Genomic DNA, 18,557 nt, shown 5'->3' with positions numbered 1-18,557 from the left:
GGCTAGCAACCCACTGGATCGGCTACTGGCTTGGCTGGTCATTAGCTTCCGAGGCTGGGAACTAGCACGCCGAGGCTAGCATCCCACTGGATCGGCTACTGGCTTGGCTGGTCATTAGCTTCCGAGGCTGGGAACTAGCACGCCGAGGCTAGCATCCCACTGGATCGGCTACTGGCTTGGTTGGTCATTAGCTTCCGAGGCTAGCAACCGGCTGGATCAGCTACTGGCTTAGCTGGGAACTAGCACGGCGAGGCTAGCAACCGGCTGGATCGGCTAGTGGCTTGGCTGGTCATTAGCTTCCGAGGCTGGGAACTAGCACGCCGAGGCTAGCATCCCACTGGATCGGCTACTGGCTTGGCTGGTCATTAGCTTCCGAGGCTGGGAACTAGCACGCCGAGGCTAGCAACCGGCTGGATCAGCTACTGGCTTAGCTGGGAACTAGCACGGCGAGGCTAGCAACCGGCTGGATCGGCTAGTGGCTTGGCTGGTCATTAGCTTCCGAGGCTGGGAACTAGCACGCCGAGGCTAGCATCCCACTGGATCGGCTACTGGCTTGGCTGGTCATTAGCTTCCGAGGCTGGGAACTAGCACGCCGAGGCTAGCATCCCACTGGATCGGCTACTGGCTTGGCTGGTCATTAGCTTCCGAGGCTGGTGACTAGCACGCCGAGGCTAGCAACCCACTGGATCGGCTACTGGCTTGGCTGGTCATTAGCTTCCGAGGCTGGGAACTAGCACGCCGAGGCTAGCATCCCACTGGATCGGCTACTGGCTTGGCTGGTCATTAGCTTCCGAGGCTGGGAACTAGCACGCCGAGGCTAGCATCCCACTGGATCGGCTACTGGCTTGGTTGGTCATTAGCTTCCGAGGCTAGCAACCGGCTGGATCAGCTACTGGCTTAGCTGGGAACTAGCACGGCGAGGCTAGCAACCGGCTGGATCAGCTACTGGCTTGGCTGGTCATTAGCTTCCGAGGCTGGTTACTAGCATGCCGAGGCTAGCTAGATTAGCTACAGATTTGGCTGGTCGCTTTGTTCTTTTGTATTTTATTGGTGAATTGGAGCCAAATGCGGCACGTTACCGCCACCAACTGTAGACAAATGGGATTTATCTAGATTCTTTCAATTAGTCTGTTTTTTGTTAATAAAAAAAGTATTCTTTCTCCTCCGTTTCCGGCAGCGTAGTCACCGACTTTCCTTTGCTGACAATTTATGTGCGGCATATTTGTGTATATGTGTAATCCTGTTTCCTATTTTTATGTAATTGTCTTTTAAATTTTTCCCTCTATGTTCCTCATACACATTTGTGTCCTTATATAACATGCTGCGATTGTTTACCTGAATGTTTGTATATTATCCTTTTGCTAATAAAAAAATAAATAATAAATAAATAAATGTGCGGCATTGCTGCTTAGAACGTGCATGTGCACAACAATATCTTGACTTCAAAATATGTCCTACACCAGTTAGTTTACTCAGTGAAGCCACATAACATTTTCTTGGCAGTTGTATGGTCTGAAATGAAATCTATTGGCAGTTAAACGAAACTGCAGTTTACATGTAGTCCAATGCAGATCTAATAACCTGTCTACATGAATCTATTACACTGTCCATCTAGGCGAACCCTGCTGTACCAGATCGTTCTCAGACATAATTACATAAAGGTAAACAGTCGCAGCATGTTATATAAGGACACAAATGTGTATGAGGAACATAGAGGGAAAAATTTAAAAGACAATTACATAAAAATAGGAAACAGGATTACACATATACACAAATATGCCGCACATAAATTGTCAGCAAAGGAAAGTCGGTGACTACGCTGCCGGAAACGGAGGAGAAAGAATACTTTTTTTATTAACAAAAAACAGACTAATTGAAAGAATCTAGATAAATCCCATTTGTCTACAGTTGGTGGCGGTAACACGCCGCATTTGGCTCCAATCCACCAATAAAATACAAAAAAACAAAGTGACCAGCCAAATCTAGCTAATCTAGCTAGCCTCGGCATGCTAGTAACCAGCCTCGGAAGCTAATGACCAGCCAAGCCAGTAGCTGATCCAGCCGGTTGCTAGCTTCGGCGTGCTAGTTCCCAGCCAAGCCAATAGCTGATCCAGCCGGTTGCTAGCTTCGGAAGCTAATGACCAGCCAAGCCAGTAGCCGATCCAGTGGGATGCTAGCCTTGGCGTGCTAGTTCCCAGCCTCGGAAGCTAATGACCAGCCAAGCCAGTAGCCGATCCAGTGGGTTGCTAGCCTCGGCGTGCTAGTCACCAGCCTCGGAAGCTAATGACCAGCCAAGCCAGTAGCCAGTGGGTTGCTAGGTAAGACGCATGGAGCTACACCTTGGTCGAATGAGTAGTCGGCTTCTCATTTCCCACCGCTGGCCTCTCAGTTACCAGCGCCGGCTTATCATTGGCCAGATCAGTAGCTGGCTTCGGCAGGGATATAGCCTCCGCTGGCTTCTCAGTAGTCCTTATTTTGACCCTTTCCCTGCGCCATATATAAGAGGCTAAAAGAGCTAAGAAGGAGAGTGAAGACCAGACTTAACCGGGGCGGTATTCTGGACAGTGCTGCCCCCCTGTACACCAGTGTCCCTCATGTAATAAAGCATTTCTCCACTAGATGGTGCATGTACTCCATAATTGAATCTGTGCCTTTCTTTCACTTTCCTGAAGCAAACTTGAGAGTACTCAGTGCTCAGTAGGCTCTCCACTCTACTGCGGGAGGGAGACAGTTTGGTACTGCGGCCAAACAAACGCCTATCTTGCAAATGTAATATTTTGAATTACCTGAAGAGTCGTATTGTCTGATTCACAATCATTTATTTTTAATGAAGCCCTTGGAAGCTTTGATTTCTCACCATTCTCAAGTGGTATTTCATCAGTAATAACTTTTGCTTTCAGTAAAATATTGAAAATGTAATATATCTTGTATCCCATTCACAGAAGTCAGAAAACTGACTGGCAGCTTTTGCGTGAAGTTAGAGCAGACTCCGTCACCAGAGGTTGTTTTCTCATTCAGAAACGTGACATACCGGGTCGTCATAAGCGGTAAGGTTTTCTCTACTCCCGCCCCTTTTGATCATTTTAACAGGGGGAAAGCGATTCATAAAAGCACACTGTAGCAAAAAATACCACCTGCTCTAGTAAAGACCGTACTGTACAACTTCATGTTCTGTGCTCAGTCCTTTTATATATTTCATTTTTTAAATCATATTTTGATTCTTTTAAAGTCTTGTCACTATACTTTCTCCACCTTTTTTACTTGTAGTTGTTTGAAGGTAAACATAAAAGGTAAACAGCTTAATGTTGCTTTTGGTAGAAAAACTAGACCACAGTGTAAACCATAAAGTCACTACTGCACCATATTTAGACTTTCAAACAGTTTTGAAGTAGGCTAATATTTTGTTTCACTTTCACTCACTGTAACAGTCGCAAATATGCCTACTGTGCTTTTGGAACATTGTTTGGTTGCAGTAACAGATTAAGTCGCTGGGTGGCGCTCCTGGTTTTTACTGAGACTGAGTTGCAGCAGCAACAGATTGAGGACTACTCCCAGTCTGTCTCCTGACGAGTAGCTTGTCTCTTCCGTAACGATTTGAGAATGTGTTAAACTATATCAATCTACATGAGAGGTTATAGTGCCATAGAGACAAGGCACTGTATGGTTGACAAGTACAGGTCAATAAAGTGGTACGTGTGAAATCCCAATACTGACGTCGTCTGGCTCTGACATGCTATCTTGGAGCAGCCTACTTCCCTAAAGCTAATGTAAGCTAAGACACGACCAAGCACGTTACCTAAAGAGGTGAACAGAGCTACCGACTGACAAAGCGATCCATGGAGCCGCTGCTGTCCCGGGGCTAATAAAAATACTGAGTGAACATTGTCAAATTGTAGTCAGTGGGTTCAGGAAACAGGTTGCAATAGCAGGGTTCCTCCACTAGATGGTAGAAGAGCTCTATTCTTCTTAGGTTTACACTTGCAGCTCTCTCTCTCTCTCTCTCTCAAGTACATTCCTGTTGCCTAAGTGAATGGATGAAAAAGATAATCAATGAAAAACAAATAGATTTCAGGGAAAACAAAACAAAGAAATACAACATAGAAACAAAAGAAATTAAGTATGCAGTAAGTCATCTGTCCTACAGATAATAAATACATACAAACAATGCATACTATTTGAACATAAACATTATTAAACCACATAGAAATCGTTTTTAATAATTCTATAATATAAAGTTGTACATTGTTCCTGGTATTATGGCAGCAGTAGACACATTTAGCTGCTAAGTGCTGTGATCTTCCCCCTACAGAGAAGGTAGTTTATTTTCATTTGGTAGGTCATGAAGCCTGGAATCACTTTTCCAAAGTTATGGAAATATTTAGTCCTCATGTCTTTGTATTTGGGACATGTACAGAGGAAATGCATTTCAGTCCTTGTGGCAATAGGTGCAGACAGAGAGGAGGCTCTGGGTCTGGTCCGCTGACTGTGTTGTTCAGTTCAGTGAACTTCACAGCCAGCCTGTCTAGAGGCTGGACCTCTGGGGTGTGTTGATTGCTGACGAGAGCTTTGTATGTTCTGCCTAATTTAGATGGAACCAAAATAGAATTGCTCTTTTTTGGATTTGAATGCTCAGGGGATACATACCAAGTTCAGCCCTGCATGCATTGCTTGGGGAATTTCGCTGCACTTTGAATATGGTTTTGCAAAATTCCAGTTGAATTTTTTCAGCAGATGTTTTATCCCAATTTTTAATTTGTGATTTTAAAATAGAGCCTCATATTTCACTTGCATAGAGCATAACTGGTGTGATGAGTAACTTGTATGAAGTGATGATCTTGTCTAGTGCCTATTGGAGCACTTGTACAGAAAAGTTGACTGCTCTTTCTTTAATGTCACTTTGTTAGTATTTTGCTTTCTTACATTGTATGTTGTTTGTAGCCTGTATGATGCTGCTTTCTTGACCATCTGGTCAAGAAAGCAGCATCAAAAAAGACATTCTTCATCTCACTGGGAATCAGCTGAAAAAAAACATAAATTAATACATAGAAATGCATTACCAGAGTTTATGTAAAGTCATGGTCTTGCACCTGTATTCAAAATCTATTATTTTTTTGTGTTTTATTTTTTCATAATTCTAGATACTTAACATGAATTGGTAAATTGGAGTGTCAGTGACATCTTCAACCAAACTGGCAATGTAAATCAATAGATTACATTTTCCTTGATTTTCATGACTCACAACTTATTTAACAACAGAGCAATAGGCAAAGGCAAATTTTTTTATTCATTTTTTAATTTATTATTTATTTTGCCTTTGTTATTGTTGTACTTTACGGTGGTTCCGTCAATTAGTAATACCTAGGACGATCTCAATATGTTTCCGATATCTATTCCCATATCTATTCCCATGGGCTATGTACTACATCAAAATGTATTTATTTGTATTTTTTTTTTGTTAAGAAGCCTGAGAGGGGGAATGGGGAAGGGGAACGATAGCAGCCAAATCATGTATGAATGAATCAATAAAATATTGGTCACTAAAAAACAACAGAGCAATACACTGATTTATATGAAGGCAATAATACGTATTAAAGTCAACAATTTCTGTTTAAAACTATGATCTTCATTTAACCTTTATTCCTGTAGAAAACAAGATAAATGTTTAGGTTGGAGGAGTGAGATTTATCAAATAAAACAAAGATTCAAAGGAAAAATATTTTAACCTGTCAATCACCAATAACTGATGAAAAACAATAATTTGATTCTGTCTATTGAAACATCTCATTCATTTCATTTTCAAAATAAAATGTCTGTTCTTGTACATCTGATGTTAAAACTCTGATCAGTTACAGTTCACATACAATCCACTCTGTTCACAGTGACTGATGGATCATGTTTGTTTACAGAGTGAACTATCATTTCAGCAGCTGTCTTTGGTCACAGTGTGAGTGTTTCTCTCTCCTCTATCTGACACAGAGACACTGAGGAATCAGGCCCAGACCAGAACCCAAACCCAGGGTAGAGTGGTTCAGTGAATGTGGAGTGGAAGGTGTGGAGGTGGATCAGTGTGTCAGAGGAAACTGTGTAGAAGGACAGAGAGCCAGCAGGCCAGTCCAGATACACTGCTACTCTGTTAGAGTCAGAGGAGGAGAGGGAAAGTATGTCTGTTGATCTGTTATTGTGCCGGGCATAGTATCTATAATCAGAGCAGTACAGACTCCAGGACTTATCATTCTCTCCAAGCCTGCAGTCTTCACCCTGTCCTCTCCTGCCGATTCCTCTGTAAGTCGCTCCTATAGAAACCATTCCTTCCCTCTCGACCTCCCAGTAACAGCGACCAGTCAGACCATTTCTACACAGCAGCTGTCTCCAGCAGTCAAATCTCTCTGGGTGATCAGGATATGGCTGCTCCTCTGTCACCTCTGTCACCTTTCTGTTGTCTTCAGACAGGAGGAGCTCTCTGTGTGCTGTGTTTGGGTCCAGTGTGAGTTCACAGGTATCTGATGGAGAGAACAAAACACAATACAGCAGCAGCTTCTCATCTAATAAACCTGTTGTGGCTATTTGTTGATTCATTGACAGTTCATTTCTTAGCAGTTTCATAATGGCACATGATGTCAGCCATCATCCTGATTCACAGTAGGATCTGAATGGATGGATGTCACATACTGTGGTGTAGATGGACTTTCCATCTCAGTATTTGAATGTGTGTTGCTTTGTTTTCATGAATCAATCAAATACACACTTACACTTCTTCAGACCCGGTTTCAGCCACTGCACTCCACCATGTTCCACACTGGAGGAATAAACAGGGAATAAGTCAGATCAGCAGATTCTCTTTGATGATGGAAACATGGACATTTAATAACCTTCAATATGAAGGATTTCCACTCATATCCACCATTAAACATGACAACAACAGTATTCCTCAGCTTGTCAGTGTGACAGAGAAAATGTGTGTGACTCTCAGCCTTCTAGCAGACGTTGCCTCTCCATACCTGAGAGAGTCCAGTCTCCAGTGTGGATCCTCCAGTCCAGCAGAGAGCAGCTTCACTCCTGAGTCTCCTGGATGATTGTAGCTCAGGTCCAGCTCTCTCAGATGGGAGGGGTTGGAGCTCAGAGCTGAGGCCAGAGAAGCAAAGCCTTCCTCTGTGAGCAGACAGCCTGCCAGCCTGCACACACACACACACACACAACACAAACAGCTACATATTGTTGTATTTTCTTGCAATTATGTAATGCGAAAAATTTAAATGAAAGTTGACTGTGATCTATTCAACTTTTATTCAGGAGCAAAATTAACCCTTTAAACTTGACAGAAATAGTGATTTTACATATATGGTGATAAAACACGATGTCGGCTGATATGAGTATTTTAATGATTTTAACATTTTCAGCCATATCACCCAGCACTAATAGTTTGTTAGTTATTCTTTATTCTTGAGGATTGCTTTTGCAAACCTTTGTACAGGTTTTCTGAAAAAGAGATCCTAGCTCTCAGTGTAAACTCCTTGTTTAAAAAGAGTTACATGTTGGATTTTCTCCATTGGTGCACTATTGAGCATAGCGTTAGTTCAGGCAGGCCACGAAGTCAAGTTCAGCTGACAAACCCAGCTACATCAGCTGACAGCAGCTGATCTCAAAGCCAGCCCCTATGCATTCAATTGCATCTCAAGCCAGCCCACATCAGCGATGGCTCAGCTGATTCCCTCCTATGCATGCTATTGGCAAATCTCATACATGGCGCCTTATTTAAAGCTGCTTCAGTCTGCCTACCCTTGCTGCTTCCTCTGCAAGCGCTTGCAACCCGCCTCCACCCCAGCTCCTCCTTACATGCTGGTCTGACTTAAACAATGTCATTTCTGTTGTCATTGTTGCCGGCTCTGTTCTGTGGGGGGGTCTTTGCTGCTGCTCTCCCTGCCTTAGGCTTTCCATGTAAGCACATGGAAGGGCAGGGAGCTCTCAGAACAGAGCCATACCGCCATATATAACTACTGCAAATGACAATAAAAGTTTTCTTTGACTAAAGTGGTCCTGACTGAACTGTAGTTGTCTCCAATATTAACAGTTAAGGATCTGGTTTGTGTTTTCATTTCAGTTCTGGACTCAATTTGTGACAGAATGTGACAAGTCCTTTACAAGGTTTCAACAACGGAGGCAGTAAGGAGAGGAAATAATGAAATATTCTCACGGAGGATAGAAACTAGTGATAAATGTTGGTATCTCAGCTGCTTTCAAAACTCACATCAGCAGGAAAATCCTACAGAGGTCAGGTATTTTCACTGACATTAATGTGCATGTAAAGCAGAATTTAAATGGTGGTCTGTTGAACAGTATCAGTAATACTGACCTGAGAGTGTCCAGTTTACAGTGTGGACTCTCCAGTCCAGTAGACAGCAGCTTCACTCCTGAATCCTGCAGGTCATTGTGACTCAGGTCCAGCTCTCTCAGACTGGAGGACTGGGAGCTGAGAACTGAGACCAGAGCTTCACAGCTTCCCTCTGACAGTTTACAGCCACTCAGCCTCAATGGAAATGAAAAGATAAGGAAATGTTATTCTCTTAGAATTTCAGTCAACCAAATCACGTAAACAGATTATTGAGAATGAATACAAATATAGATAAAGAGTTCAGTATGGCATCTAGGCTCTGATGCTATCACTCCCTGCAGCAGACACCTAGCTTGCCAAAGAGAGCAGGGAGTGACGATAGGGAACTTTCCCCCCAGGGGAAACCTAGAATCAGAGTCTGCAGATGGATGCTGGGTGGAGGTGGGGATGATGAAACGATGTATAGTGAGCAGCAGCAACAACTGAGCAGCTGTGAACAGCAGTGTGAGCAGCGTAGCAGCAGCATGACAATGTGAAGAGAGTGAGCAGGTGCAGGAAGCTTCAATAGACCGCCTTATTGAGAGGGGGGCGCTTGATATGAGTTGCATGAGTAGTGTGTGTATCACATGTCTGCAGTGTGACTCCAGTGCGGTGGACATTTTAGGACATCCTCAGCCACCTTTGTCATTCATAGATGTACTTTGTCAGATTTAGATGGAGTTGTATCAGGTTTAGCTGTCATTTGTCAGACTTAGATGGAGTTGTATCAAGTTTAGCTGTCTTTTGTCAGACTTAGATGGATTTGTATCAGGTTTAGCTGTCTTTTGTCAGACTTAGATGGAGTTGTATCAGGTTTAGTTGTCTTTTGTCAGACTTAGATGGAGTTGTATCAGGTTTTCAGCAAAGAGCAAATTTCCCAGCTCACCGCACAGGGAAGAGGCATAGAAGAAGAGTGGCAGTCATTTCTAAGGTATCCATATGAAAACAACTAGGACAAGCCACACAAAGGTGAGATTTTATACTTTATTGCGAATACTTTGACACAATATGATTTACTCGTGTAACAGAAAAGGTTTCAAAAACCCCACAAAGCTTGTCAGAATGGCAAACTTCGGTCTATAAACCTTGCCTGCTCCTAGTCAAAGTTCATGAACGTTCAAAGCACTCGGGACTGGGACTGGCAAAACCACCTTTAGTCTTGGTGAAAGTCAGAAAGACCCGAACATCTCAACTTGCTCTCAACTCATTGGGAACTAAGAGGTCCACAGTGGAATTCAGGGCCAAAACTACTTTAAATGTGCTGAGTGAATTTTTTTTTAAATTTTCATATTAATTCTATATCTAACTGGTGACCAGTGGTGAGATGCTAAATTGGGGTTATGATCCTAGAATCCTAGTTGCTCTATTCTGAACCAGCTGGAGATGTGACAGTGAATTATGGCTGAGACAGGAATAGAGAGAGGTGCAGGAATCTAAATAAGATATCAAAGCATGAGGTTTGAGGTCAGTTGCTGTGTATATTAAGTTTGATTGGAATAAAACTCTGAAATCCTGATGTAAAACTTGCAGGGTCGACCTTTACAGAGTCAGGAATACTGACCTGAGAGACACTGAGAGCACAGACCTTAGTTTGGAGAAATATGTCAAATCAACTGAGAATAACTTTAAGCTGATTTTACCTGAGAGTGTCCAGTGTACAGTGTGGACTCTCCAATCCAGCAGACAGCAGCTTCACTCCTGAATCCTGCAGGTCATTGTGACTCAGGTCCAGCTCTCTCAGATGGGAGGGGTTGGACTTCAGAGCTGAGGCCAGAGAAGCACAGCAGCTCTCTGACAAGCTGCAGCCACTCAATCTGAATGAAGAATAAAGCATGTCACTATCATATAAAATATGCCTGAATGCTTGCAACAATCCATTGTTTCATAATCCAATTATATCGGTTCAGGATCTAAATGTGTAGCTCAACATTGTTATGCCCTAGACAATGGACTTCACCATGTTGTTAGTGTGGATCAGCATAATATCGGCCTTATAGAGTCATTACATCTGAACTCAGACAGGCTGTCACACCTACGTATGTCTCACAATTGGTCCATTTTCCTTGAACACATTCTTTTGGGCCCTGGGAGTTTGGGCACTGAATGCCAAGTAGTTTAAAATAAATAAAGGTTTAGTTAAGGTCCAGAATGGACACTTTTTATCGGGACGGTATTTCCAGATGGCAGTTTCTCTGAACATAATTGTGATAAAAAGCAGAATCGGAGTTGGATTGCTGGAGTAGCCACCAAGAACTTATGCAGAATAAAAAAATCAAGCTGTTTATTTATTGAAACCAATAAATATGTTTTCTGGTATATCTTCATTGGTGGAAAATCACAGTACCATTTCAGTTATAAGCTCTGGTTTCATGTATATTTTAAGGCAACAGGAGTCATCATCAGTAGGAGCCACAGTAGCTGTTTTAGGGCACAGGACTTTGCCCAAGAGCCTGAAAATGTCGCCCTACGTCTCACTGATATTCAACAGGGAGGAAATATCTTCTGGAACCTATGAAACGAGGATCCAGTGCCGGTCCAACTAAACTAGGCTAAATGCCTAAATAGGTTTCATACTGTCACCAAATCGTACAGTAATGTGGTAATAAGAACACACATGGGATCATAAATTAGACCTACTCATGTGAACTCACTATGTGTATGACTACCGGTGCATAAAGATACATACAATGGCTGTCAAAGCTAATCTAGAAAATGTTCATTGATTTTTTGTTTTAATTTCAATGATAACACAATTTCTATTTAAATCAGGCCAAATGTACAAAGACATCACCATGCATTAACTACAGCTTGGTTTGTGAAGGTAAAGGTGCAGAAATTCATTTCTAAAATAAGCGGTGTCTGTAAAACTCCCAAGTCCTGTCTGATTTCAGATGGAACAACTCTATACAGTCGTGCTCAAATGAAGTGTCACCACAATATTCATATAATATTGATGTCGGCATAGAAATAAAATGCTGTCTGACCTGAGAGTCTCCAGTCTACAGTGTGGACTCTCCAGTCCAGCAGACAGCAGCTTCACTCCTGAATCCTGCAGCTTGTTGTTACTCAGGTCCAGCTCTCTCAGATGGGTGGGGTTGGACTTCAGAGCTGAGGTCAGGACTTCACAGTGAGTCTCTGAGAGTCCACATCCTGAAAGTCTGTGATCACAGATTTAATGTAAGATTAGTTATTATGAAGGCAGAGCTGAGACTAAGCATACCAATCAAAACATACACAGCATACTACTACTACTACTACTACTACTACTAACAATAATAATACTCATAATAATGATAATAATGATAATAATAATAATAATAATAATAATAATGATGACAATAATTTGTATTGTAGAATTTGAAAAGTTTCAAAAAAGTTTATTCTTTGGAATAAACAGGTGTAACACCAGAGTCATTACTTCATTACTTCAACTACATTCATTATATTGTTTTTGCATTACACCCTAAAACAATTGTTCTAGGCTTACTTGCATTCATTGGGCCAATAAATATTGTCGACCTAAACCACATTACCAGCAGAAGTATCTAAATAATGACAGACACAAAATCTTTTTAAGGTTTTTAGCCTACAGCATTAAATTCAGACTTTCCGGGATGTATTTCCCACGTTGTTGGCTCGTTCATGTGCGCTCTACTGTAATTCCAATATTTCCAACATGACTTGAAGGCAGGATAAGACGAGGTGAATCTTTCATAGATATTACACCAATAAAGTGGTTAAAGAGTCTAAAGAATGAAATGCAAGTAACGACCGATCTGTTAGACCGGTAACTGTAATGTGATTACTGAAACTGTAACAGTAATGCCTTACTTTACTCCATTACAGGAAAAAGTCATATGATTACAGTAACACATCACTTTGTAACATGTTACGCCCAACACTGTGTACCACTGCTATGTAGACCAACACTTTTATGGTGTGTATGTTTGAGGAGCTATATATCTTTATTGTAATTCTTATGGTGTCAGGGGTGAAGGTCGCTCTACATTGTAGATAATGTTAAAATTCACATCAGGACTAACCGAGCCTCTCTGCAGTTCCTCACAGCTGGGACCAGTCTGCTTCGTCCCTCATTTGATGTGTTGTACGACTTCAGGTCCAACACATCCAGAACCTCCTCTGACATCTGCAGCATGTAGGCCAGAGCTGAGCAGTGGACCGTAGAGAGTTCCTTCTTTGATCTGTTCTCTGACTTCAGGAACTCTTGGATCTCCTGATGTACTGAGTGGTCGTTCATCTCCATCAAACAGTGGAAGATGTTGATGCTTCTGTCAGGAGAAGTATTGGAGGTGTTCATACTCTTCAGGTTGCTGATGGCTCTCTTGATCCTGTCTGGACTGCTTTCTGTCTGACCCAGCAGGCCTCCCAAAAGACTCTGGCTGGACTCCAGTGAGAGACCATGAAGGAAGCGGACAAAGAGGTCCAGGTGGCCATTTTTACTCTTCAGGGCGTTGAACATGGCTGTCATCAGGAAGCTATCCAGGGAGTGATCCCATTTACTCCAGTCTTTTACCTTATTATCCCTGTTTGTGTAACAGTGGAACATGTAGACTGCAGCGAGAAACTCCTGAATGCTCAGATGAACAAAGCAGTAGACCGTCTTCTGGAAGAGCACACACTCTCTTTTGAAGATCTCTGTGCACACTCCTGAGAACACCAAGGCCTCTCTGACATCAAGACCACACTCCTCCAGGTCTTCTTGGTAGAACATGAGGTTGCCTTTCTCCAGATGTTCAAACGCCAGCCTCCCCAGCTTCAGAAGAACTTCCCTATCAGTCTCCATCAGCTGCTGTTGACTTATCTCATATCTCGCGTCATACTTCTGCTTCTTCCTCTTTGTCTGAACCAGCAGGAAGTGTGAGTACATCTCAGTCAGGGTCTTAGGCAGCTCTCCTCTCTGGTCTGTAGTCAACATGTGCTCCAGAACTGTAGCAGTGATCCAACAGAAGACTGGGATGTGGCACATGATGTGGAGGCTCCTGGATGCCTTGATCTGTGAGATGATTCTGCTGGACAGCTCCTCATCAGTGGATCTCCTCCTGAAGTACTCCTCCTTCTGGGGGTCAGTGAACCCTCGTACTTCTGTTACCCTGTCAACACACGCAGGAGGGATCTGATTGGCTGCTGCAGGTCGGGAAGTAATCCAGAGCAGAGCCATGGGAAGCAGATTCCCCTTGGTGAGGTTTGTCAACAGCACATCTACTGATGATATCTGTGTGACATCAGACACAACCTCATTGTTGTGGAAATCCAATAAAAGTCTGCTTTCATCCAGGCCGTCAAAGATGAACACAACTTTACAGAGAGTGAGCTTCTCTGCTGTGACCATCTGTAATGTTGGATGGAAAACATGGAGCAGCATGAGTAGACTGTACCGCTCGTCTTTGATCAAGTTCAGCTCTCGGAACGAAAGCAGAATCACAAGACTGACATCTTGATTTTCCAAGCCCTCTGCCCAGTCCAGAGTGAACTTCTGCACTGAGAAGGTTTTTCCAATGCCAGCGACACCCTTCGTCAGAACTACTCTGATGTGTGTCTTTTGGTCAGGTAAGGGTTTAAAGATGTCGTGGCACTTGATTGGAGTGTCATGGAGGGTCTCCATCTTGGATGCTGTCTCAAGCTGCCACACCTCATGTTGGGTATTAACCTCTTCACTCTGTCCCTCTGTGATGTAGAGTTCAGCGTAGATCCTATTGAGGGGCATTCCAGTTCCTGCTTCAGCAGTTCCTTCTATCACAAATTCACATCTGTTTCTCAGACTGATCTTATGCTCGTCTAAATCCTCCTGCAAACTGCCGTTCGCTGGAAGAGAAGAAAGAATAAGTAAGTGTTTAACAAATATGCTGTTGTTTCCTGGTTTTAGAAAAGGTGACAACAGTAGACAGACCCCCAGTCTCACATTGCGCAATGCTGGTTTGACTGGGTGTCTGCAGTCCAGGTCTTGTACTGGACCTTTTTCGACACTGGGGACAGGTGGAGTCTTCTGATGAACCAGACTGGTCCCAGTATGAGGTGATGCACTGTGTGCAGAACCAGTGTCCACAGCTGGTAGAGACTGGATCCCTCAGGATCTCCTGACACAATGCACACCAGGACAGCTGCTGCTTCACAACACCTAGAGTCCTCTTCCTCTCTCTGGGGAGATGAAGGCAATATATTATGAAAACATGAAGATTTAACTAAAAAATAAATGAAACAAAACTGTTAACTATCTTTTGTTGAAATTGTAAACTAAATATCAAGATTTTGCCCACACTACCTACATAGATGTTCAGATAGCATCATGCTGCCACAACATGTAAAGTTTATTTTCACATTTTTATCTGTCACCATAGTTGTAGTTTAATCAGTCAACACTGCACACCCATCCAGTCACCCATCATGGATAAATGTCACTGTGGCGATCTTGGATGAATGCAACATTGTAGCAGTTTTTCTGGTTGGCTCCATATGTAATCTTCATTAATGAATGCTTGGTTCAATACAAACAACATGCAGTCCTATTATATCAAATTTAATGAAACTTGTTATAGAGCACAGACATTGCCTGGCAGTCATTGGTAAATAAATAAGTTCCATTCTTGATAACCTCTGTGTGTTAGCAGGGCACAGAGATTGATCACAGCAGTTAGGGTGTCTGACAAAAAAAAAAAGATACGATGGTAGAGTTCCACTACATTACATCTACATTATCAATCAGTGTCTATATTTACATGTCTAAATCTCCTGTTTGCCTGAAATTGGCTTTTCATGTTGGGACGTTTTGGTGTGTAAACCATTTCCTGTGGGCGTGTCTTATGCGCGTGGCCAGCTGTGAGCTGGTTGTGGCTATCAAGGTGAGGCTAGCAGGATGAGGGAACTTGACCAACTGTGGGGGAGGAGGACTAAGGGTGCAATCACAACTATAGCTGTTTTTCTGTGCTCCGAACCATAGTGGAAGTTTACTTTGTTGGATTTTAGTATCTACAAATCATTTCTTCTGCAAAGTTGCACTAGAAAAATACATCCAAGACAAAAATGTGAGAAAATATCGTTAATAAAATTTACAGCTTCTGTTAGATTAATTCAGAATCTTCATTGTGAATTTAAATTTAGATCACAGGTGTGTGAATATTTTCTTTGGTTCTTTATTTTGGTTGAACAGCTGTATTGCAGAGCAGTGAGCAGTTATTTTTCTCTTTCCAGTGTCTTTCCTTCATATCCTCACTACAAGCTTTGCTTCATGAATACAATCCTCTCATAGTGTGTAATGCAACAGTGAAGGGAAACAATTCTAAATGACAGAACAGAACATTTTTCCTTCATCATTATGAATCAAGTTTTATCAGGTAGGCTTACAGTATAACCAGTCCTCTTACTTTGTGTCTGAGGGTCCAGGTTCATTACTGAAGTCTGGAGATCTATGTTTAGACCAGTCACTCTTCATAGACAGACAGCTGGGTACTGGAGACTCTGCTCTCTGCCTGTGGTACTGACCTCTGGAAACAGAAATGTTTTATATATATCATTAGTTCTAGTAAAGACAGACAACAATGCATGTGACGTTGCATATTGTCACTTTTTCTGTCCATCTGGTTCCTCCATCTGGAGTTTTTGCTAAGGTGAACAGCTGGTTATGTTCATATCCTAATCTGCACTTTCACAATCTGCTCTGTGCCAGACTTTCGTTTATCCGTTTGCTCTGTCCCCAAGGTTCTGGCTGATCGTGTTGGGTCCAGCACTCTGTACGGACTCTGCAGAGTCAGTCAGTCTTTCATCAAGACCGCTAACAGTGACTCAAGCGACTCAAAAGAAAAAAACAGGTTTTAACTCTCAGTAGGTTTGTACATCTTGGTCCTTAAGGATGTCTTCAGCTGCAGCAGGTTCTGATGAGTATACAGTATAGGTGGCAGCCTAATAAAATGTACCACTGTTCCATTGTATCAGTGAGTATGTTTACATGCACACCAATACTTCCATTACTGGGAGTAATCAGCTTATATTATAAGTAATGTGATTCCTCTAATGACTCGGTTTATATGGATTCAGTGAATAATCTGCCTATCTCTCGTCTCTCCACTGCACTGTCATGATTTACTGTAACATGCGCACAATATGCAATTTGAAGCCTTGTTTTGTTGTATTCATGCTCACAAGATACATTTCATTCTCTCCATTTGGTTAATATGAGCCTCGTTTTGGTTTATTCCTGAGCACCAGATATACTTTGTTCCCTCGATTTGTGCTCTTGACGTGCGCTCGACATGTAAAACGTGCGCACAAGTTGCCAACAGTGCCGTTGAAATAGTGAAATGGTGCTCTGGATATATAAAAGGTGTGCAAGTCACAAGCTTCTAAAGAGTCAGATCACATCATTTCATTTGAAATGTGGCGTTGCCCTGGCTGTGTTGACAGCGAATCAAAAGAAAAGGCAACATGTTTTCAGAGGTGGTTGAAATCAACAGCTCAGCTTGTTGGGATAATTGATGTGACGTTTTAACTGTGGGAACATAATTTATATAATAATAATAATAATAATAATAATTTGTGTGCACGAATTATGAATTAGTAGGAATGAAAAAAATTAATTGAGGGAACAAAATGTATTCCGTCCGCATGAATTTACCCAAACCGAGGGCAGGTATTCACCACATCCAGGGAATGAAATGTATCTCATGCGCATGTTGTTCTATATCTTGGCCGCCATGAAACTTTTTTCTCTCCCTATGGCCGCTCCTGGGCTCCGTAGTTTTCAGTACAATAGTGTAGGTTATCAAATAACATTTCCTCATTACAGTATAACCAGTCCTCTTACTTTGTGTCTGAGGGTCCAGGTTCATTACTGAACTTTGGAGGATTGCCTTTAGACCGGTCACTCTTCATAGACAGACAGCTGGGTACTGGAGACTCTGCTCTGCCCCCCTCTTCCTCCACACAAACACTCATCTTCTGGACTTCAGTCAGTCTGAGAGGTAAACCAGTAACACTGGAGACACACACACACACACACACACACACACACACAGTATCAGGTATCAGGAACGCAGCCAGCACTACCCCTGCTAAGTTAGTCTCGCATTGTTTTCTTTAAATATGTCTAATTAAAAACAGTGTGTATTAAAAAGCCAATCAGGATTTTGTATCCACAGATGAATCAGTGATAAAATTTTACAGTAAAATAATAATAATGTTGTAATAACACCAACTCAGACTTTTACAGTAAAATAATAATAATAATGTTGAAATAACACTCACCCTGCTTGTTTACTTGTTTCCCTCCTCCTGCTCTGTTCTGTGTCTCAAAATGGAGTCTGAACTAACATTCTTCACACTTTCACTTCCACTATTCCCTCCTCTTCTCATGTACTTGGATCATCTGATCAGTGTTGCTCCTCCCTGCTCCATTTCCTGTAAATGTCTTCTGATTAGGCTGAAGTCACATTTGTGCACATTTGTGTATGCGTCTGTGTGTGTATGTGCGTGTGTGTGTGTGTGTGTGTACTTTTTGTTGAGATTTGTTTATGAGAAACTCTCTTGTATTGAATATGACATACCAGTCAGATAAAAAACAGAAAAGAAGAAATAACCCACAATATACATAAGACAGTAAATAGGTACAGTATTCACCACACAATCAACATAACACAGTAGACAAGACGGTACAGTATTCACACATTCAGGGACTCAGTCTTTGTTCAGCAAAGCTCTGCTGGTGGATGAATGACCTGCTAACATCCTGTATCTTGGGCCTGATGCCAATGGCTCATAAGCACTAAACAAAGGATGTGACACATGTCCAATAATGTCTCCTTTCTTCATCAGTGGATTCTCATAGATTGATGTCATACATCCAAGCTGTGCCCCAGCGATCCTACTGGACATATTGACTATCCTATGGAACTTATTTTTACCGCTTACCGACAAGGAGGAAAGGAAAGTTAAGACACAACGAGAGAACAGAACCATTATGTCTTTGTTCACCTTGTATTGCCTCAACTTCTGCATGAAGTGCAACTCTTTAAGCCTTTCTTATGAATAACCTCCGTATTTAAGTCCCATGTCCAATTTGCATCAATGTTCACATTCTAGAACCTGAGAATCCATTTGAATGGTTTAGTCCAGCTCTGTGCTCAGGGAAGGGAACTTTGTCAGGAATGCCTGGTTGGGGCATGTTGTCACGCTGATTTCA

At 42.2% G+C, this 18,557-nt stretch overlaps 1 protein-coding gene across 1 annotated transcript; it reads right to left on the bottom strand.

The window, feature by feature from the left end:
• Window positions 1-5,725: 5,725 nt before the first annotated feature.
• LOC139641205 (NLR family CARD domain-containing protein 3-like) lies at window positions 5,726-17,726 on the bottom strand. Its single transcript, XM_071515492.1, has 10 exons — window positions 17,624-17,726; window positions 17,184-17,354; window positions 14,289-14,524; window positions 12,412-14,191; window positions 11,353-11,526; window positions 10,009-10,182; window positions 8,351-8,524; window positions 6,999-7,172; window positions 6,750-6,796; window positions 5,726-6,500 (listed from the first exon to the last, which is right to left on the bottom strand). The coding sequence occupies exons 2-10, from the start codon at window positions 17,312-17,314 to the stop codon at window positions 5,938-5,940; spliced, it is 3,453 nt and encodes a 1,150-aa protein (XP_071371593.1). The 5' UTR covers window positions 17,315-17,354; window positions 17,624-17,726; the 3' UTR covers window positions 5,726-5,937.
• Between the last annotated feature and the right edge of the window lie 831 nt (window positions 17,727-18,557).

Source organism: Centroberyx affinis, unplaced genomic scaffold, assembly GCF_046629955.1.
Source record: "Centroberyx affinis isolate AG114_WGS23_722 - 3 ecotype Tasmania unplaced genomic scaffold, CSIRO-AGI_Caff_v1 ptg000355l_1, whole genome shotgun sequence".
NCBI lineage: Eukaryota > Metazoa > Chordata > Actinopteri > Beryciformes > Berycidae > Centroberyx > Centroberyx affinis.
Note: the sequence above shows the minus strand (reverse complement) of the source record. Positions and strands in the feature narration are given on the sequence as shown.

Bases quoted from the DNA above. Each gene is read 5' to 3' on its own strand.
- LOC139641205 (XM_071515492.1), bottom strand. From the start codon at position 17,314: ATGAGTGTTTGTGTGGAGGAAGAGGGGGGCAGAGCAGAGTCTCCAGTA. The intron at 14,192-14,288 runs GTGAGACTGGGG...CTTCTCTTCCAG, and splicing joins TCAAACCAGCATTGCGCAAT to CGAACGGCAGTTTGCAGGAG. The intron at 8,525-10,008 runs GTAAAATCAGCT...ATTTCCATTGAG, and splicing joins TGTACACTGGACACTCTCAG to GCTGAGTGGCTGTAAACTGT.